This window comes from Oryza sativa, chromosome 7 (genome assembly GCF_034140825.1).
Source record: "Oryza sativa Japonica Group chromosome 7, ASM3414082v1".
NCBI lineage: Eukaryota > Viridiplantae > Streptophyta > Magnoliopsida > Poales > Poaceae > Oryza > Oryza sativa.
Window position 1 is genome coordinate 17287675 of NC_089041.1, and position 22841 is coordinate 17310515.

At 43.9% G+C, this 22841-nt stretch overlaps 2 protein-coding genes and 1 non-coding gene across 3 annotated transcripts; all 3 read left to right on the forward strand.

Annotated features, from left to right (window-relative positions):
* Window positions 1-4044: 4044 nt before the first annotated feature.
* LOC107278692 (uncharacterized) lies at window positions 4045-7696 on the forward strand. The gene is made up of 3 exons (XR_010742581.1): window positions 4045-4656; window positions 5112-5217; window positions 6854-7696. It is a non-coding gene; the product is annotated as an uncharacterized protein (transcript).
* A 1156-nt stretch (window positions 7697-8852) lies between these two features.
* Window positions 8853-10481, forward strand: LOC136351101 (protein app1-like). Its single transcript, XM_066312735.1, has 3 exons — window positions 8853-9673; window positions 10033-10095; window positions 10221-10481. The coding sequence occupies exons 1-3, from the start codon at window positions 8863-8865 to the stop codon at window positions 10232-10234; spliced, it is 888 nt and encodes a 295-aa protein (XP_066168832.1). The 5' UTR covers window positions 8853-8862; the 3' UTR covers window positions 10235-10481.
* A 3462-nt stretch (window positions 10482-13943) lies between these two features.
* On the forward strand, window positions 13944-22475 carry LOC4343212 (uncharacterized protein At4g14100). The gene is made up of 2 exons (XM_015790050.3): window positions 13944-14535; window positions 22120-22475. The coding sequence occupies exons 1-2, from the start codon at window positions 14019-14021 to the stop codon at window positions 22359-22361; spliced, it is 759 nt and encodes a 252-aa protein (XP_015645536.1). The 5' UTR covers window positions 13944-14018; the 3' UTR covers window positions 22362-22475.
* The last annotated feature ends 366 nt before the right edge of the window (window positions 22476-22841 follow it).

A 22841-nucleotide genomic window follows, 5' to 3' on the forward strand; every position in this document is an offset into this window, starting at 1 on the left:
ACCATTGGGGATGGGTGAAAGGCGCACTATTGGGAATCCAACTGGATTGGCGGACATAGGCTTAAGAGTCTAGCGCCGAACCTATACAGGCATTCCAAGAGGAAAAACCGCACAGTACAGGATGCCCTACAACATGGAAGGTGGATAAATGACATCCGTCACAACCTCACCATCACCCTTCTTTCTGAATACATAAAGATCTGGGAGGTCTTAGCACTCGAATGCCCGCAATTGACAGAAGGAGTGGAGGATTCGATCACCTGGAGATGGATGGCAAATGGGGAATACAACGCAAAATCTGCTTATCTTTTCCAATTTGAGGGAATAACAACCTCGCCGTTAGCAACGCTGACTTGGGAGGTATGGGCCCCGGTGAAATGCAAGATCTTCAGTTGGCTTGCAATTCAAAATCGGGTATGGACAGCAGATAGGTTGCAAATCAGGGGGGTGGCTAAACAACTACTTTTGACAGTTATGTTTTTGAAACCTTGAAACCATCAACCACCTGCTATTCGAATGCCCAGTCTCGAAGCAAGTTTGGTTTGGCGTGCTCCATTGGCTATGACAAGGGCACATCATCCAGAGGTGGGGCACTAGCACGGATTTGCTGGATTGGTGGACACAAGGAACAAGCGATCCAGAAGCAACAAAACATAAAGGGCTCAAATCAGTCTTACTGCTAGTAGATTGGGAAATCTGGAGAGAAAGAAATGCGAGAATCTTTAGGGGCAAGGAGGCGACAACCCATCAAATAATCAACCAAGTTCAGGACGAGTTGGGCTGTTGGAGCTTGACCGGCGCAAAGCATGTTGCGAGATTGTTGCCATGAGGCGCAAGGTGGTCTGACGTGCAAGCTTGTTTGCACTCAGTAATGTATAATTTTTCATTTTTTTCTTCAGCTTTTGATGTGTACTTAATCTCCTTCTATTAATATAACGCCAAGCAACCTGTTTGGCCGTTCGAAAAAAATAAATAACTTACTAGAAAAATAAAAAGAAAAAGAAAAAGAAAAAGAAAAGGTAATAGAACAAACACCAAACTCTCTCCAATAAAATATTAAATGATACTTCCTCTATCCCAAAATATAAGGCATAACCTTTTATATAAATATATATTATGCTTGGGTAACGCCCTTGGCGCGGGATTGGAGGGTTTTGCTCAATCCCATGAGCAAAGTTTTTGGCTTCGCTCGCAACCTTCCCCTCATCGGAAGCGCCTGCAAGTCTCCTTCGCTTCTCGTATTTCATACTTCGTTTGTCATGCTCACGTCTCACCACTTCCTCTTTGCTCGGTGTAGTTTTGCCGTTGGAGCGGGCTAAGGCGGAGGCGAAAAAGCTCATTGCGGACCTCATCCTGAAGGAGTATGGAGTCATGATCGCTCGCCGGATTGACGAGCGAGCGAATCAGATTTTTGAGAGCGAACTCCCTCCGCGCGAAAACCCCATGAAGGAGATTGCTATGGGTGATGATGTCGGCCATTCGCGGAAGCGAAAACGCGCAGTCACCAAAGGCGCCGCTTTCTCCCAGGTGTAGACGCATAGGGCACTGAAAGCCACCGCCACTGTTCCGGATAAGGACTCCGAGGTGGAGGATGACAACGAGGACTACACGGTCGAGCCTGAGGAATGAGATTGGCGATGGTGGTGGTGAAGACGTTCAAGATATTGATACCACCGCCGGGCCACCGCAGTGGCGGTTTTTTGCCAGGGTATACTCCCTTGCTTGGGACTTTGCCCTCCCTCAAGGATGGGGTCAGCTTCGCCACGCAAACCTCAGTTCGTTTCTCAGTGGCCCGCAACAGGGACTATGTTTTTGATCCATAGTCTACATACATATAGGAGTAGGGTATTACACTTCTCAGCGGCCCAAACAAGTCTAAAACATCTTAGCTCTCTTGTTTTCATTCGTGCGATATATCGCCTCGTCACCGTGCACCCGCTTCCTAGCCGAATCTTCAAGGAGGGGGGGGGGGGGAAGGGGAGGGGTCCCTCACTTCCCCGTTGTAGGAGTGCTCCAACACATCAAGAGCTATATTTTTCAGACAAATATTTTCTTAATCCGAGTTTGTATAAAAATATTACATTCATATCCAAAACTATCACTAATTCATAAATAGAACTGTCAATAATAACCCCGACCAAAATTTAAAAATTTTGCCACTGAAGGTTTTATTAGTGACGGTTCTTGCCCTATCAGAGAACACATGGCTGAGCAAGTGGGAGACCACATCGTGTCGGATTTTGTCTAACCGACACTTGATGGGGAGGGGGCTTTCACATTTAAGAAACTAGGTGAAACCCCGCGTATTGCTACGAGAGTTTAGTATGATAACAATAAGTAAAAATAATATGTAAGATAGCTAGACAACATAATATTACATAAGTTAACATGGTTTATGATAATTTAAATTTAAATAGTATATAGAATGATGATTTAAATGTAAAAGTAAGGTGATATGACTTTATGAAAGAAGAAAAGTATTGAGATAGTTTAGACTGTAGATTAATCATCTAAAGGCTAAAAGTAATTGAGGTGATATGTTTTAATTAGAGAAGAAAAGGAGAGAGATAATTTAGACCATAGGTTAATCATTTAAGCACTAAAATATTGATGTGATATGGCTTAATGGGAGAAGAGAGAAATAACATTAACTAAGGCTCTATTCGTAAGTCATAATTCCCAACTCCCTCCATCTTGTTTTCCGCTCGTATGTTTCCCAAACTACTAAACGGTGTGTTTTTTAAACAGTTTCTATTAAAAAGTTACTTAAAAATCATATTGATCCATTTTTGAAAAAAATTAGCTAATATTTAATTAATCACATGCTGGACCGCTCCGTTTTCTGTGCACAGGAGATGGGTTCACAGCCTAATCCAGTGAACACAGCCTAGTGAGGATGAACTATATAGATACATAGCATATTATAAAATAATGAAGATATATATTGAATATTATGTGAATTATGTGGGATGATGATTTAACATGCTTGCATTTAAAAGCTCTCTAAATTTAATAAATTATAAAATTATAGGTAATATAGCATGTTTACATGATGTTTGAATTTAATGATTGTTAGTGGATGATGATGTGGCATCTTGTTAGTGCATGATGATTTGGCATATTTATGTCTTAGGAGTCAGTGGGTTATAACTTTATATATAGTATAAGATAGGATTTATTGATTAAAAGGAGGTCCAACTTAAGAGAGAGAAAGATAGGTTTAAAACATTTGGTACATAAAAAGAATCTAAATTGAAATTCACTATGTTGTTATTGATATAACACACTCCTTAAAAAAATTATCACAAGATTTCGGACAGTTATACTCTATGCTTAAACATGAGTTAATAATTAGACATTTTTAATGGATTAAAACCCAGAACTTGGATTCACACAGCCCATTAGGGTATCCTCAATGTTTGTGGTGTAATTTAATTTTAAGGTGGACCCTATGAATAGTGAGCCATTGTTATAGCCATACCCACAATGCTATGGTTAGAATTTAGCCACAAGATGGCCCACATAGAATGGAAAAATAATTGTTTCATCTTTTGTTCATGAAGTGAATGAGAGAGAAAATATATTTTCTTTTTGCTTGTGGTAAAACTTAAGCATAAGGTGCACCTTAAGCTAATGCTACTTTCCACAATGTATATGGCTCACTTTACAAGTACAATTATTACCTTAAAATCATATTTTTCATACATTATGGTTGCCCTTAGGAAACCTATAAAGGTTGGCACCCTGGGCGGCTTCCGGGGCGTACCACGTCGGATTACTGTAGCGACAGAAATATGGTGTTTGATTTTTTTCGTCCGTGTGATTACTGCTCCTCTTCCACATGGACCAATTGGGTCGCTCGTGTGTAGGCCCCAGGCGTCAGCTACACCTTAGGTAGTTTCGTGAGAAATTTCCTTGGCCTCCAATCAAATCACGGCTGGGAGGTTCAACTTCCCAATGAATTGATATCTGTAGGCCCCACCGATCAGCTAACGTGGGAAACTTCCTGCTACTACTCCGGCTTGGAGAACGAGAGGACGAAGTGTGTACGCAAACGCACGACTCGACTTCCGCGCCACCATTATCAAGTCTCGTCGGCTCCTCTTCCCCTACCTCTGTCCTCCGCCCCTCCCATCTAAGCCTGGACGCCGACGCCGGCGGAGGCTCTGGAGCACGCGCAGATGGAGACGAGCAGGTCGCGAGGAGGTGGGGCTGCCGCGACTGCCGGCGCGATTGAGGAAATCGGCCAGCAACAGGCGCCCCCGCCGCCGCCGCCAGGCAGGCCTCATCCGCTACCGCATGCCCTCCTCACCTAACCTCTTCGTTCCGGCGAGCGGTTGATTTATGTAGAGCAAGCGGCTGGCAAATGAGGAGGTTGGGTGGTGGAGCTCTGGGACCCAGCGCCGTAGGCGGGGGATGTGGTGCGCCGGCTCGACCTACAGGCTAAGGACATGATTGCCGCAGCTCAAGATCCAACGACTCAAGGACGTCATCTTCGCGCAGAGCAAGCTGCTAGCGAGCACCAAGACCTTCGCTTCACTCATTGCTGCCAAGTCCATCCCAAGCTGCTCCACTGCCTCGCAAGCGACAAGTACTATCCGTTTCCTTCATCTGCTCCAGCCGCCAGCACCATCAATCCCTTTCTAACTTCCACAGGTATCATCTCCCCTTCCTCCAATCCTACATATTTTTAGGTTATTTTTAACTGGATTTGTTTTTCTCTAAAGTTCAAGCAAGTGGCTATGCATCCTGTACCTAGTTTTTAAGGTCTGCAAAAGAGCACGCTTCAGATACAGTTGGGGATATATAGCTGTTCTTTGTCATCAGTTGCAGATATTTGTTTCTGCTTTGGAATTTCTTGGCTGATTGCTGTGAAGGACAACCTAATCTGCTATGTTACGCATAGTTTTTTTTATTACATTACAATAATTTACATGCAAGAAAATATAACCAACCAAACGGTACAAAAGAGGATGTGTTATCTGTACTCTACATGACAAAACTAACGATTTGCATTTTTAGCGTCTTGCTCTCTCTCCTACTCCCTCTCTCTTTGCTTCATAGATAGTATATGCACTAATAAATGATCGGAACTGTATATTTTTTTACAGAACATCAGAATGGGAATATAGGATGCATTCCTTGATGAAAGACAGGTAGAGGTGTCCAACCATTACGAATTTCTAAATCGAAGAAGAATTCAGCATGGAAAGATAGGTACCAATGGCCTGACTTGCCTCTCCAGCACCACTCATCTATTTACTTCTCATATCATTTTGATTACAAAATCATCCTTGCATAATTCTTGCAGTTCCTTAATTTGCTAATTGTTGTGCATAGATATCTACCTGCAATAGTTCTTCTGGTGCAGATTAGTGGCAATATATTCTTAAATGGAAATAGTCCACCTTATCCTTTCTTTTCTGCCTCCTCTGCTAACCCCTGCTCTTTGACACAACCAATTTACGATCAGAGTATGCGCTGGCATATATGTACCTAGAATAGTGCTTTGTTATATTATTAGTAACCCATTTAGTAAAAAAAATTTCTCTAATTTGAGCCTCACTTTTAGTCTAATCCTTGGGCGCTAAACAATTGATGCTTTCTCTTTTTTTTTTCAATTCAAGTAGGATGATTAATGTCGCCAAAGCGATGGCTGTTATCTGGGCTTGCCTATGATCTTGGTGTTTTTCCCTTCCATTTTATGTAGTAGGTGCTCAGATATTATATGTAGGTATATTGTTTATTCTTGGCATCCCCATCTTCTTCGAGGTATCTAGATGGATATCATACCAATAGTTGTCAAAGAGTCATCTTTCAGGGAGAGATGGTTTGGTGCACCTATGTTTAGGTTTCTACATGTTGCATTTATGACAGAATGTCAATATAACTTTTCAAGCTAAGAATAATTCTATGTTATTTATTTTATGCCCTACATTTACTTAATTAAGATAAACTTAATTAAGAACCAATTCATCCAATTAAGGTTTGGATTGTGGATGCAATCATCTTGATACTCATGCAACCAATGCATGTGAGTTGATTTATTTCACCTGTTTGTATGAATCAGTTTCTTTTATCGCACAGGATTTAATTGTCCATGCTTTCTTAATTTGGCACAAGCATTGACACATGATAACTTGGTTTGCCTGATTTTTATGATTGGCAACACTCTAATTGGAAACCAATTCAATATACACTAGCTTTCATGCAGGTAACTAGCTATTAATGCATGTGTTCTACAATTTGGTCTTGGGTTCTAAATTGTGAGAATTATTAAGAACTACTCAGTTATCTCTTCAGGACCAGTAACACCTCTAGACTCACTAGAAATAGATATATTATCTCTTCACGGCACTACTGTGTTCTTTTCTAATTGAGCATCTAAATAGAAGAAATTATGCCTATGTACCTTTTCTATATAATCAGTGAAATAGGTTTTGATAGCAAAAATATGCTTGCAGTGCTACATAAATAGCGATATAGCAGATATGGTGCATTTCAAATGGCAAATTACGTACCATTTTAATAGTGCTTTTAGTTTATCCGTTTGAAAAGCTCTTGGATATCTGATTCAGTCACCTGATAAGCTTGCCACCTTGCATTCGCTGTTGATGAATTGGTTCTTTTCATGTGTGCTTTCTCTCATCAGTCACAATTCTTGGTGTAGTTTCCAGGAACTTTTCAGAAAAAGCAGTGATATCCAATGTGTTTTATAACACGCTACGATGTACATGCATCTTCCATTTTGTGTTTTGTGATTCTTAGGACTGTCCTGAGGTAGATCATTGAACCGACTAGATTCTTTTATATTTTTGAAATGCACTTACCTGGCAATTTGTGTTTACTGCAGGGTATTTTACTCTCTTTCTCTTCCATGATTTCCTATGGAGAGGGGTATGGTGAAATAATGAGGTATGTCTGCTTCACCTTGTCTTTGCTGGTATTGCCCATTTTTCTGATTCCTGGTTAACATCAAGGCTCTTCTCATCAAGCAAAATGATTCCCTAACCCTGTTCAGTTTCCACAAGCAAAATTGTTTATAGTGTTTTCAGGAATAGAAGAAACTAGCAAAATGATTCCCTAACCCTTTCCAGTTTCTATAAGCAAAATTGTTTGCAGTGCCTTTAAGATGCGAAGAAACAGTTTTGAGGATGTTGCTACATCAATAGCACAATCATCACCTACCGATGCCTCACATGAAGTCATCGTGGCTCACAAATTTACATCTCATCAATGAGGGTTAGGATCAGGACTGTCAACTACTCCAAGTGATCTGTACATTAGATGGTCAGCTTTTTTTTTTTTACTTCTCAGCAGAGCAGGTGATAGATTCAATAACTATTGGAGATATTTAGAGCAGGTACAATAGCGGGCTATAAGCCAGCTGCAAATATATTTTAAGGAGATAAATGAGGAGAGAGAAGGGCAGCGGACTACAGATTTGTAGCCAGCTGTAGCACGGACTCCAAGACACAGTGTGTGTATGACAGGTGGGACCAAGTATTAATAGTGTAGTATGTAACTATTGTATGAATGAGCTATTAGATTGGTTATAGATAAATTGGAGCTAGTAGTTAGCTATACTATTGAACTTTCTCTTAGAAACAACGTGTAGTTGAACTGGCAGAATATTTGTGGCTTTGTAGCATCTGACTTTTCTGTTAATGAATTATTTCAATAGTTTTTTATTGAATATTATCTGCCCTTATGGGAAAAGATTTGTATTCTCTGGCCATTTATGCCCCTATACAATGAGCATTATTATTGGATAAGCCGGGAGACACTCTTCCAAAGTATAAGCTTCTATCCTTATTTAGCAAACTGATGAATAACAAACTGAGGTTTGAATATGAATGCTGAACGTTGATAGTGAACTGCCCATTGTTTTGTAGCTATCGTATGATATTTGTTGTTTTTATCATGCAAGATAGCTTACTGATTAGGATACTATTAATATGCACGAATGAGCTAATCTAAATTGTTCCTGTTTATATACGTCCGTGCTGGTAGACATATTTACAGTATGCTCCTCTGAGTCGTTTTCTTCAGATCTGTTGACCGTGTTCTTTGCCTTCACCTGATCCAGCTGCTTGCCTGGAGACCATGCCACACACTGTTCTTTTTGGTCAGTCCATCACGGATAACACGTACGGTACATCCCTCGCCACAATCAACTATCCCAAAAAAAAAAAGCTCCTTTCCCATCATAGCATCACCACTAATTTCCTGCTTCGTTGCTTCGCTGGCCCTTCAGGCGGCGCGCAAAGGCGCGCCCCAGGATCTAGTACATACAAAATCTAAGAGTGCTGAGAGCCTTACACCTTACCCAAAATTCACAACGCCATCCGTTGATAAAAAGAGTTTACTAAAAATCCAACTGCTTAATTATTACAAACATAATACCTGAAGACCTGGCTGACAACGTATGTATGTGAACACGACCAAATAAAGTCCTAGCAATGTAATGAAGAGCCATCGTTCTGCGATCAACCATGGAAAGGGACCCTCTAACTTAACTGCACATGTCAATGACTTAACTGTATGTGCAGTTAAGTTAGAGGGTCTGCTTCCATCAACCACATATAATGTAGCTTAACCCAGGCATATTTTTAGTTAATGGATTGAAGTCTCCAATCTCTGTCAAACTGAAAATTTTAGACATATCAGAGAGAAACAGTGCGCGTTAAGACTGAGATAACCGGATAATAATGCAGATATAAAGATGTATATACTTGCTAATTAATCCACACGTGAGAGATCGACGTATATACTTGAAAGGTAATTAAACAGACCTGTGTCATTACAACAAGTGTTTAAACTCTCTTATCTGCAAACCGTAACCACTATATAACCAGCTGTATGCCATGGACCAACGAACACCAACCCACGTGCAGATCGAAACGCAGCTTTCGCAAGCAGATGAAGATGGCGCCTTTCAAGACCATCCTCCTCGTCGTCTTCTTCGCGCTCTTCGCCGTCTCCTCGCTGCAGCCGTCGGCAGCCGTCAGGGACGCCCAGGTGTTCAAGCCAACCGTCGCAAATGCCGACGTGACCCAGCCATCAGCTTCGCTGGTTGGATTGCCAGGTCTGCCCCCATTGCAACCACTCCCGACGATCCAAATCCCAGGTCTCCCACCGTTGCCCCAACTTCCAACGATCCAAATCCCAAGCCTTCCACAACTGCCTCCACTTCCAACAATCCAAATCCCAGGGCTTCCGACATTGCCACAACTTCCGACAATCCCAGGGCTTCCACAACTGCCGACACTTCCGACGATCCAAATCCCGGAGCTACCACCATTGCCACCATTGCCGTCAGTCTCCATCACACCGGGATCACCAGGTGCACCAGCACGAATCCCCATTAGCTCCCAGAGCGCACTGGCTGCAGCGCCTATCGCACCACAGCAGCCAACGGAGTGCTTGTCGTCGTTGATGGCGCTGATGCCGTGCATGGAGTACGTCACCAAGGCCGATGTGCCGGCTCCCCCAAGCGTCTGCTGCGACGGATTCAAGTCGCTCGTGGAGAAGGCGCCCATCTGCCTCTGCCACGGCATCAACGGCAACATCAGCAAGCTCATGCCGGCGCCGATCGATCTCACGCGCATTATGTCTCTTCCGGCCACCTGCGGCGTTGCCCCGCCTGTTGAGGCTCTCACCAAGTGCTTCAGTAAGTCTTAGTTTCCTCTCTCTTTTCTAGCCAGTAGTTTAGCGAATTTTGCATATACTCCCTCTTTTTTTAAAACATGACGCCGTTGACTTTTTCTCATATGTTTGACCATTCGTCTTATTCAAAAAATTTATACAAATGTATAAGATATAAATCATACTTAAAGTACCATGAGTGATAAAACAACTCATAACAAAATAAATTATAATTATGTAAATTTTTTGAATAAGACGAATGGTCAAACATGTGAGAAAAAGTCAACGGCGTCCTCTATTTAAAAAACGGAGCTAGTATATCTTTTTAATTAGGTGTGTTCTACTTTTCCAACGTTTTTCTCAATGCTGTGTTAATTTTGACAGCGGGACCAGTGCCGCCGTTGATGCCTGCTTCTACTCCTGCTGCTGCTCCATCTCCATCTCCCGGTAAACATGAATTAACAATTCTTTATGGAAAAAATAAGACATGTTATAATGTTATATTCATCAATCCTGAATCTCCGACGAGTTCTGTATTCTGATTTGTGTTTTTATTTTTTTTTCTTCTGCAGAACCATCAACGTAATTGATAGCAACAAGCTAGATGGATGCTTATTAATTAGGTGCAATCAAGAAGAAGATTAGAATTTTGATCTTAGATATAATACCCCAGTACATATGAGTGCATATATGGCTGCATGCTGCCTAGCTAATTTTTTCTTAGTTTTTTGTAATTAGGTCTAATCTAGGGGATCAGTCTAATTAGTTTATATTAATGTCATTTGTACTCTGGTGCGAATATATATATATATTAAGTACCAAGTCGTTCAACATATTTTCCTCCTTGCACCGTATAATCGGTTCCGTTGTCAATATATACATATATTTATTACAAGCATGTTTCGTGTACATATACATATACTCAATAGTACTCCCCCTTATACTGAGATAATTTTACGTACATTTTAAATCAGATATGCTAGAATTGTATGTTACAGTAAGTTATTAAAATCTAATAAGATTATATATGCGATTATCAAAGTACTTTTCAACACAAATCAACATGTACTATTTTTTCGAACAAAGTATTTAAATATGATCAAAGTTTCAAAATATTGCCTAGCTGCTAGCGGAGAAAAAAAAGGAAAAATGAAGACTGCAGAAAAGAGAAACTTTGCAATTTTGCCAGAGTGCATAATATATGCAACACGGCAACAACACCAATTAATTGATCGAAACTTGTTTGAGCATTGTAATTCTCGTAGAGTCAAAATTCATCATCTGCTCACTAGTTCCTTGTTAATTATTAGCTAGGAATTTTGAAAGAGATTGATGTGAGTATTGGAACAGTTTGCATTTGACGGCGTTTAGTTACGTTGTTCTTTGAAAGAAATTGCCTTGATTATGCCATTATCTCTCTTTTCACTGATATCAGGAGAGGCACGTACGGGCCAGGGAGCTGCGTACGTGAGTGAAACGAATTTCTATTTAAAAGGATACGTTTCTAAATATATATATATTTATACAAGAATTGTCCACGGTTTCTACCATCTTACTTCCTCTCTACATGTCGTCACTCAAAGAAGTTGATCAAACATCTTTAATCCATATACAATCAATCAGAAATTGTAATCCCAGGAGCCGAATAACCAAGGAACAACCTAATTTTACCAAAATTCCTATAACTAATTCTTATACATCTGAAGGGACCTACCACTATATATAGCATGCTATGACATATGCATATTGTAGCTGACCGTCGTCAGATTACTCTCAAGTCCCCATTGCTAACTGCTAAGGATTATCAGGTCTGGTTTTCATTTTCAATTCGGCCCGCACGAATGCGCTGCATTTTTTTTTTGGGCTTCGATTGATAATCAGGTTTTTTATTTTACTAAAAAAAAACATGTGTGTTGCAACGGGTGATTCTATTTTAATAATAATATTATTATACGGTTTAGCTAATTCACTACGTGAATTCGCTTGGATAGTTTTTCTTACAAAATCATGAGCTGCAGTTAGGAGTCTGAACGTCTAATCAAGTTAGCATGCTATATTTTTTTAAAAGATAATTTTTATACAACTTCTTCTGTGTTTCTAAAAGCGAACAAAGTTAAAAACCAACTCAAACACAAATATGTATTACTAAAACCGAATGAACTTAAAAACCGACTCAAAGTATTTTCTACACCTAGGTGTCATGGCACCTAGATGTATGCATATAATTTAAACGGTTATATCAAAATTTTATAAAATTGATAAGATAGACTACGATAATATAAGACACTATACAAACATGCAAGTTTAAATTCGATCCACATATGAAAAAACAAAAATAACAAATTTTATCTGCGCTGTACGGGTACTATTCACTGTCTGATTTTATTACTTTTGTTTCTCTAGTTATAGATTAATTTTAGTCCTGCATGTTTATGTATAGACTTATATCATCACAATCGATGTTATTAAATTTTTCTATAACTATTTAAGTTGCATGCAAATGATGGGTGCCATGGCACCTAGGTGTAGAAAATCCTTGTCTGTTTTATTGCCTTTTCTCATGTTTATAGAGCAGGCCGAATTAGACTCGAGGTCAGTCACGTGGGCCTCACAGCCCAGTTTGTTTTTTTTCGAAAAACCTTTTAATTCATTTTGAATTTGTTTTTAATCTGTACCTACATAGTTTGAATGCATATAGTGTAAAACACCGATGTATAATTTTATTTACATGTTTATATACGTACGTATATTGTACACAATTTATAAAATTTCTAGGTATAAAGTTTGTACGTACGATGTTTCAATACGTATAAAATTTCTGTGTATAAAATATTCACTTATTTTTTAATAGATGACACTATTGATTTTTTAACATGCATTTGACCATTCGTCGTATTAAAAAATTATATAAATACCATTTTATTTTTTATATGTTTTATCATTAATGAAAATTTTATGTTTGACTTTTTATACTTTAGCATATTTGTACTAATTATGTAAATAAGGAAAAAGTACGAATTACCCCGCCCTAGAACTATCGTGGCCGACCGAATTACCCACCTAAACTCGAAAACCACACATCGTTCACCCTCAACTTTTAATACCGGACAAATTATCCCCCTCGACCCAATCCAGAGCAGTTTTGTTCTGCATGGCGTACACGTGGCAATCCAGTCATCATTTTATATATTAAAAAAATATGGGACCCACCTATCATACTCTTCTTTTCCTATTCCTCTCTCTCTTCTCTCTCCCCTCTTCCTTTCTCTCTCTATCATACGGGAGCAACCGGCGATGGGCGCGGAGGGTGACGGGTGTGGCGGGGGCGCGGCGTGCGGCGGGTGTGATGGGGCGCGGCGGCCGGCGGCCATGGCAGGGACGTGGGGGGCGGGCGGCCGAAAGGCCACTGCGGGCGGCGAGCATGATGGATCTCCCTTCCACTGGTGCCTCTTCTCCCGCCGCCCGCCACCGGATCTCCCTGCCACCGACGCCTCCTCTCCCGCCCGCCCCCCCGCCGGATCTCCTTGCCACCGACGCATCCCAGAAGCCGTCGCCGACACCGCTTCTCCTTCGTCGACGGGGTTCGCCTCCACCTTTGCCGGGCCATCGTTGTCGACTGTCCGCCGCTAGCGCCATCCACGCCGGTGCGCCGCACCCTCCTCTGGCTCCTTCTCCATCGCCGGCCTCCCTTGCCCGAGCCATCACCGCCCGCCGCCGGCACCATCCTCCGCATCCCCAGGTGGAGGGCAGGCTCGATCCCACTGGCTGCGCCCCCGCCACATCCACTGCCCACCATGCCCCCGCTGCGCCCGCCGCCAGCCACCAGGTCACGCTCCTGACGGGCGCCCGAGAGAGAGATTGAGAGGAAGAGGAGGGAAAGAGACAGGTGAGAGTATATGATAGGTGGGCCCCACCATTTTTTAAAAAGAAAAATGCTGACACGATTGCCACGTGTATGCTACTTAGGACAAAACTACTTTGGATTGGGTCGAGGCGGCTTATTCATCCGGTACAGATAGTTCAAGGTTTAAAATATCCGGTTTTATGGTTAGGGGAGTAATTCATATTGTCGTCATAGTTTAGGGGGTAATTCATATTTTTTTTCTTTAAATAAAACAAATGATAAAAAATATTATTTAAACTTTAATGGTGTTATCTATTAAGAAAAGGATATGCAGTATTGTATAGTTGCATAGGACCGAAACATGCAGCCGTTAAAGAAAAGTTTGATCGTAAAACTATCGTAAGCAAAACATCGTACATAAGTGAGTAAGTGACTGACCACCACCCAACACAAAAGGCGACACACGCAGATAAGATTTTTGTTGCCGCCACCAACCAAACCCAAGGCCCATTAAGCACGCACGGCCATGGCGCCCACCCGGTGGCCACCCCTCCTCCTCCTCCTCCTCTTCCTCCTTGCCGCCGCGACGGCGACGGCGACGGCGACGGGCAACGCGCTGCCGCCGGAGCCGAAGCCGGCGCGGTGGCCGGACGTCTTCCACGCGAGGCTGTTCACGAACCTGACCAACCACTCCGCCGCGTCGACGGGGCCACCGCTGCGTGTCGCCGACCTCTACTACGACTGGTCGCGGCGGCGCAACCTCAACCTGATCCGCTACCAGCTCGCCGCCGCCGACGACCCGCTCTACGACGTCGAGTGGGACAACGGCACCACCTTCTACTTCGACTCCCGCTCCTGCCGCACCGAGCGCTTCCCCGTCGGCGTGCTCCGCCCGGGCTGGCTCGCCGACGGCGGCGGCGTCGTCTACCTCGGCCGGTGGCGCACCGGCGGGATCGAGTGCGACGTGTGGGACAAGCTGGGGTTCGTCGTCTACTACCAGGAGGTCGCCACCGGGCGCCCCGTCCGCTGGAACTTCCTCGACAGTAAGATTTCGATGAATTTAACTTCATTTTTCATATATCGTATTTAGTGAGTGTTTGGTAAAATTTTCTCAATTTTGTATGCAAGGTAGGGAGTAGGAGTTGTATCTTGTGAGTAACAGGGTTCACTCTTTCGGAACATAGGACAAAATAATTGAAATTTTGAACAGATTTTTGTTGAATTTAAACAAAATTTTTCTAAATCCAAACAAAATTTAAAATTTTGGCTGGTGGGAATTCTTACAGTTATCTGTTGACGCAAAGTTCCTTTCCAAAACTGAATTCTGTAACTCATCCATTCATGATCGATCCATCCATCCATCCTTTCTACGTACCTGTCGTTCTCTAGACAAATACTTGATGAGATGTACAAATACCACCGTTGATTAATTAAGTGGCAAGTAAATAGTAATTTTATTATCTTTGATAATATATCGAGGACCATAAACCTTCTGAAATCATAAATTGAGCGATAGTATTAGACTACTAGCCAAAAATCTTTTATGAATTTTAATTGAACTCCGGTAATTAATCTTTTTTTAACTAGGAGAGTCAAGCTCCCCCCATTTTCATTAATAGAAATCAGAAACTACATGCTGTTCAGACCTTCAAACATTTTCAGCAACATCAGGAATGTTGGAAATATAGTCATTAATCGGTATATTTTAATCCAAGAAAATGAAACAATGATCATGGCATAAGCAGTGTAGGGTGATCTTAACATAACCAGTAGCATACTATGCGCATCATGAATGTCAGAAACAGGAACATACCAGTAACGCGATAACATGCTAGAGGCATCATGTAGAACAGGAACAAGAACATAGCGCACACAGTATAGCGCTAACAATGGGAACAGGAATAGCGCTAACAGCAGTAGCAGGAGGAGGAGAAGATTATACCCCGAGAATGGCCCTCCGCTGGATGGTGAGGCAGAATTGCCTCCGTTGTTGTAGTCGTTCACGGCACCTCCTCCTGGCGCACCAGCTCCGGATCCAGCTTCTGTCGGCGGCGGCGTACCACCAGCTCCTGTCGGCGGCGGCGTACCACCTCCGCCAGTAGCGGCGGCAGCAACTCCAGACATGGCGATGAGCAGAGCAGTCGTGCAGGAGGCACTCCCCAAAAACCTGATCACCCGCCTACCCGGTGCAGATCTCAGGCAAAGGTGTGGTTTCGGAGGCACTGCTTCTTCCAATCTCTCGTGCGCGCAAGAGATCAGAAGCGGGGAAGCGAGAGCAACTCAGGCGCGGAGAAGGAGAAACTAACACCGGGAAAGAAGCGAAGAAGACGGATCGGACTCGCGGCCTCCTTATCTATCAGGAGAAAGAACGTGGACGCGCTGTTGCGGAGGGAATCGTGGGAACGTGGGTTAGTGGCTGCAAAAGGATAGCGACGTGACGCACGCACGCCGCCAGCCAGCCAGCCAGCCACGCCCCGCCCACGCCCACGCCCACGCCCACGCCCACGCCCATGCCCCGGCCCGGCCCGGCGCGCGCGCGCGCGTGTGGCATTCCGACCCCCACCTCAACTGGTCAACAGGGAGCCTCTAATAACTCCCTATTTAGGTTGAGATATTTCTCGCTTAAATCCTGAGGTGGTATTATTATCCTTAACATTTATTATGGGCCTTTGAGATTTAATAGAATAAATTGGGCCTAGCCCAATTATTCTAACAATCCCCACCAAATTTCAAGGCTCATAAAAATGTTCTCAATGTTGTGCCTGTTTGATATACCAGGGTTTTGGTGGAGCCTGTTAAGTTGAACTTCCACCTAGGAAATGAGCTACATCAGACCACAACTGAACAATGGACTATGCCTTGAATTGTAAGTTTTGTGTGATCAGGTTTCACTCAGAACCTTGACTGGTACTGGGCTGCCGTTCGCATCCCCTCTGTTTGGAGCATATAAGTCAAACTCCAGGCCTTTCATGAGTATCTAGAGATTGCCCAAACCTCATAGACTGTGACTAGCAGTCGAACTCATATAGGTGTGTTCCTTCTGAGATGTTCTGTAGGTCAACATCTCTGCTTGGAAAAGCCACTCGGATCACATTAAGACATAAGCCATCCTACCATGCAGGAAAGAAGAGAAGCACATCATGAAAATGAGCCCTTTTCAAGGGTCTCTTCTCTCAGTCACACAATAGTTTGTTTCACCATCCAAATTCACGGGATCTCCGATCACAATGGACAGGTTTCCACTATTATGCAACCTTAGGTGGGTATCAAGCCCATTTCCCTCGATGCACTGTCTATCACATTACGTGGTAGCCCCTTGGTAAACTGATCTGCCAGATTTCTAGCCGTTTGGACATAGTCCAATGCTATCACTTCGGAGTTTTTCTGCTTTCTGACAGATTTCAGTCTTCTCTTGATGTGTCTAGATGACTTCATGTTGTCCTTTGAACTGTTCACTTTAATAATCACTGTTTGATTATCGCAGTTCATTAGGATAGCTGGCACTGGTTTTTCAACCACCGGCAAATCCATCAGGAGTTCACGAAGCCACTCGGCCTCAACTGTCGCAGTATCTAGTGCTGTAAGTTCTGCTTCCATTGTTGACCTCGTTAAGATGGTCTGCTTGCAAGACTTCCAGGAAACAGCGCCACCTCCAAGTGTGAACACATATCCACTTGTGGCTTTTATCTCATCAGCATCAGATATCCAGTTTGAGTCACTATACCCTTCTAGTACTTTTGGATACCCGGTATAGTGAATTCCATAGCTCATAGTGCCCTTTAGATAGCGCATTACTCTTTCCAGAGCCTGCCAATGATCATCTTCCGGATTTGAGACAAACCGGCTCAGCTTGCTTACAGCAAATGAGATGTCAGGCCTCGTTGCGCTAGCCAAGTACATCAATGAACCAATGATTTGAGAGTATCTCAGTTGATCCCTTGCTATTCTTCGGTTTTTCCTTAATAGCACGCTGGGATCATAAGGAGTAGGAGCTGGCTTGCAGTCACTATATCCAAAGCGACTCAAAACCTTGTCCACATAGTGGGATTGCACAAGTGTAATCCCACCCTCATCTCCTCTTTGAAGTTTGATGTTAAGAATAACATCAGCCTCTCCCAAATCCTTCATTTCAAAACTCTTGGAAAGATAGTCTTTGACCTCCTCAATCACATTAAGACTGGTCCCAAAGATCAGTATGTCATCGACATATAAGCACAAGATCACCCCTTCTCCCCCACCATAGCGATAGTATACACATTTGTCAGCTTCGTTCACAACAAAGCCTGCAGATGTAAGCGTGGTGTCAAACTTCTCATGCCATTGCTTAGGTGCTTGCTTGAGGCCATACAAGGATTTCAATAGTTTACACACCATTCCCTCCTGACCTTCTAGTACATACCCGTCTGGTTGATCCATATAGATCTCCTCCTCCAGCTCTCCGTTTAGGAAAGCTGTCTTAACGTCCATCTGATGGACGAGAAGACCATGAGAGGCTGCCAGAGCAAGTAGTACTCGAATCGTGGTCAAGCGAGCAACTGGTGAGTATGTGTCGAAGAAGTCCTCGCCTTCCTTTTGGGTATAACCCTTGGCCACAAGCCTTGCCTTGTACTTTTCGATTGTGCCATCAGGCCTAAGCTTTTTCTTGAAAACCCATTTGCATCCTACGGGCTTGCACCCATATGGACGCTCAACGAATTCCCAAGTACCATTAGACATAATCGAGTCCATTTCACTGCGTACTGCTTCCTTCCAGTAGTCAGCGTCAGGAGATGAATATGCCTCTTCTATGGTTCTTGGGGTGTCATCCACGAGGTATACAATGTAGTCATCTCCAAAGGATTTTGCAACCCTTTGTCTCTTACTCCTGCGAGTATCTACAATGTTGTCCTCCTCAGGATTTTCCTCAGGCGTTTGATCATTGTGTTCTATCGGTGCAAAGTGCTCATGGGGCATGACAGTTTCTTTACTAGAAGTGCTAGGTGTATATTTCATAGAAAATTCATTCTCAAAGAATGTAGCATCTCTGGTCTCAAGAATTGTACCAGCATGCATGTCAGAGTTTACTATTAAGAATCTATAACCCACACTGTGGATAGCATAACCAAGAAACACACAATCAACAGTTTTTGGTCCAAGTTTCCGCTTTTTGGCTATAGGTACATTTACCTTGGCCAAACAGCCCCATGTTCGTAGGTATGAGAGATTTAATTTCTTCCTTTCCCATTCCTCGAATGGTGTTACTTCCTTATGCTTCATTGGAATTTTATTCAGGACATGACACGCAGTCAAAACTGCCTCACCCCACCATTCCTTGGAAAGCCCCGCAGTGTCTAACATGGCATTCACCATCTCAGTTAGAGTACGGTTCTTTCTTTCGGCCACCCCATTTGATTGGGGTGAATAGGGAGGCGTCATCTCATGAATAATTCCAAACTCTTCGCAAAAGGATGCAAACTCATTGGAAAAATACTCCCCACCTCTATCAGACCTCAACCGTTTGATTTTCCTTTCAAGTTGGTTTTCTACCTCAGCTTTATAGATTTTAATGTAATGCAATGCCTCATCCTTTGTTTTCAATAGATACACATAGCAAAATCTAGTGCAATCATCTATCAGTGTTATGAAATATTTCTTTCCCCCTTTAGTCAACACGCCGTTCATTTCGCACAAATCGGAATGAACAAGTTCTAGAGGTGCCAAATTCCTCGCCTCAGATGCCTTGTGAGACTTGCGAGGTTGTTTCGATTGAACACAAGTGTGGCACTTGGAACCTTTGACCAAAGTGAATTTTGGAATTAAACTCATGTTAGCTAAGCGCGTCATGCAACCGAAATTCACATGACAGAGTCGCGAATGCCACACATTAGACTCATCATTCTCGCTAATATGGTTCACAGCATTATGATTATTACACATGTCATTCAAAGAAAAGCGGAACAAGCCTCCGCTGTCATAACCTTTTCCAACAAAAGTCCCATATTTAGATACGACACATTTATTGGACTCAAACACAAGTCTAAAACCTTCTCTACACAATAGAGAGCCGCTAACTAGATTCTTCTTTATTGAAGGGACATGCTGTACGTTTTTCAGCTGCACGGTCTTTCCCGAAGTAAACTTCAGATTGACCGTACCAACACCATGAATAGCCGCAAGCGAACCGTTTCCCATCAACAAGGAGGAACCTCTCCCGACCTGATAAGAAGAAAATAGAGAAATGTCAGCACATACATGAATATTAGCACCAGTATCCACCCACCAATCAGGTGAATGAAAAACAGAGAGAACTGTAGGTAATATTTTACCGTACCCCGATGTTCCTCCGCCCTCGCTAATGATCATGTTGGCAGACTTCCTGTCTTTGCGCTCAGGACAGTCCTTGGCCCAATGCCCAGACTTGCCACACACAAAGCAGTCTCCTTTTGTCTTTCCCTTGCCTTTCTTCTTAAAATTGGTTGCAGCCTTGGGTTTGACATCAGGCTTGACTTTCTTGTTGTTGTGGGATGCATGAGGGTTCTTCTTCTGTACCATATTGGCACTAGAACCTCCCTCAACCTTTTTGCCCCGCACGTCCTTTGCCCTCGCCTTCTCCTCAACACCCAAAGAGCCAATGAGATCAGGAACACTGAACTCTTGTCTCTTGTGCTTTAGAGAAGTGGCAAAGTCCGACCAAGAAGGTGGTAGTTTGGCAATAATGCCACCCGCCACAAACTTGTCTGGCAACTCACAGTTGTTGTTCTCAAGTTCCTTAGCCAGCATCTGAATCTCATGAGCTTGTTCTACTACAGAACGGTCATCGACCATCTTGTAGTCATAGAACTGCTCCATGACATACAGCTCACTGCCAGCGTCAGAAACTCCGAACTTAGCCTCAAGTGCATCCCACATGTCCTTCCCAGAAGGCATGTGCATGTACACGTCCACTATGTTGTCAGCGAGTACACTGATCAATGCTCCACGGAACAGGCAATCCGAAGCCTCGAACTTAGCCTCTTCCTCAGGAGAGAGAGGTGGTTCAGTTCGTTTGCCCCGTGAAACATAGAAGCACTGCATCGCTGTCAACCACAATAGTGCACGTGCTTTCCATCTCTTATAGTTTGAACTATCAAAAGCATGTGGTTTCAGTGCAGCAGCAAAGCCAACTACCGAAAATGACCTATCAGGTTTTTGGATTGTTGGAAATATAGTCATTAATCGGTATATTTTAATCCAAGAAAATGAAACAATGATCATGGCATAAGCAGTGTAGGGTGATCTTAACATAACCAGTAGCATACTATGCGCATCATGAATGTCAGAAACAGGAACATACCAGTAACGCGATAACATGCTAGAGGCATCATGTAGAACAGGAATAAGAACATAGCGCACACAGTATAGCGCTAACAATGGGAACAGGAATAGCGCTAACAGCAGTAGCAGGAGGAGGAGAAGATTATATCCCGAGAATGGCCCTCCGCTGGATGGTGAGGCAGAATTGCCTCCGTTGTTGTAGTCGTTCACGGCACCTCCTCCTGGCGCACCAGCTCCGGATCCAGCTCCTGTCGGCGGCGGCGTACCACCAGCTCCTGTCGGCGGCGGCGTACCACCTCCGCCAGTAGCGGCGGCAGCAACTCCAGACATGGCGATGAGCAGAGCAGTCGTGCAGGAGGCACTCCCCAAAAACCTGATCACCCGCCTAGGCACTCCCCAAAAACCTGATCACCCGCCTATCCGGTGCAGATCTCAGGCAAAGGTGTGGTTTCGGAGGCACTGCTTCTTCCAATCTCTCGTGCGCGCAAGAGATCAGAAGCGGGGAAGCGAGAGCAACTCAGGCGCGGAGAAGGAGAAACTAACACCGGGAAAGAAGCGAACAAGACGGATCGGACTCGCGGCCTCCTTATCTATCAGGAGAAAGAACGTGGACGCGCTGTTGCGGAGGGAATCGTGGGAACGTGGGTTAGTGGCTGCAAAAGGATAGCGACGTGACGCACGTCGCCAGCCAGCCTAGCCACGCCCACGCCCACGCCCCGGCGCGCGCGCGCGTGTGGCATTCCGACCCCCACCTCAACTGGTCAACAGGGAGCCTCTAATAACTCTCTATTTAGGTTGAGATATTTCTCGCTTAAATCCTGAGGTGGTATTATTATCCTTAACATTTATTATGGGCCTTTGAGATTTAATAGAATAAATTGGGCCTAGCCCAATTATTCTAAGACACTCTCCCTCTTCAGGTATTACCCTGTCTAGGAGATGGTATAAAAAAAACAGCCTTAACTTCTCTAAATTGTTACCCTTACAGGCAACATCCAACCGTAGGAGAACAAAACACATTATCTAGAGAACTCGACCTGACTAGAAGACCCACTACAGCCATCTATCACAAGGTATTAGCATTTAGCACTACGATGGTCCGGCGATGTTTTCAGCATCGCAGCCTCCTTGACCTGAAGCTCCATCCATTTTGAGCCCCATATATATATACTTCACTTCCCAGTTCCCACTCGCCTCAGCAGGTTCTTTATCTGGTAATCAATCTGGTCAGCAACAGATAGTTCTACCTGCACAATTCTCTGAAACACGCAATTAACTAATTAATAACTAATACAATGCATTGCTGCATTTGGGGTGGCTCACATCACATGCAGAGACAGGGATACAGCAATTCGTGATGAGCTTCGAGGTCGGCGTGACCCTGGAGGACGATTCCCAGTGGCAGGCGCCCGCACACTGCTTCCCTGCCGCCGCCGCAGACGAAGATGAAGAGGAAGAGGAAGATGAAGAACAGGATGAGATGATCAAGAGCAGCTATGATCACATTGAGGGTGTGGATGACGGGCTCGACGCCGCCAGGTTACTCAGGATGCTCGCAGGAGCTGCGGCGTTTTAGTTACCAAGTGGCTCGAATTTTTGTGCAAACATATACTGGTACAGGCTTACAGCACAGTACTGTATAAGAGAGTGTGGTTAATTCAGGAATTTTTCAAGAAGGGTTAATTGGATCCATGCCACCCCTTACTATTTCCGTTGTTCTCTCTCACGTCATCATCCTCCTCTCTCACGTTGGCACGGCGAGGGCAAGGCTTCATCCTCCGAGGATGTGGCGGCTGCCGGCGAGGACGGTCACGGGGAGCGGGCATGGCCGCCGCCAACGACGGCGCGGACGCAGCCGCTATTGCCGCCGAGGACGGTCTTGGAGGCGGGTGCGGGCGCTCCTTCCCCATCCGTCGCCGTGCTGCACTCCTCTGGTGGAAGAGCTCGTCGTCTCGCCGCTCCTTCCCCATCCGCCGCCGTGCTGCTCCCCTCCGGCGCCATGCTGCCCAACCACCGTTGAGTACACTGGCATTGACTCGATTTCATAAATAGTAGT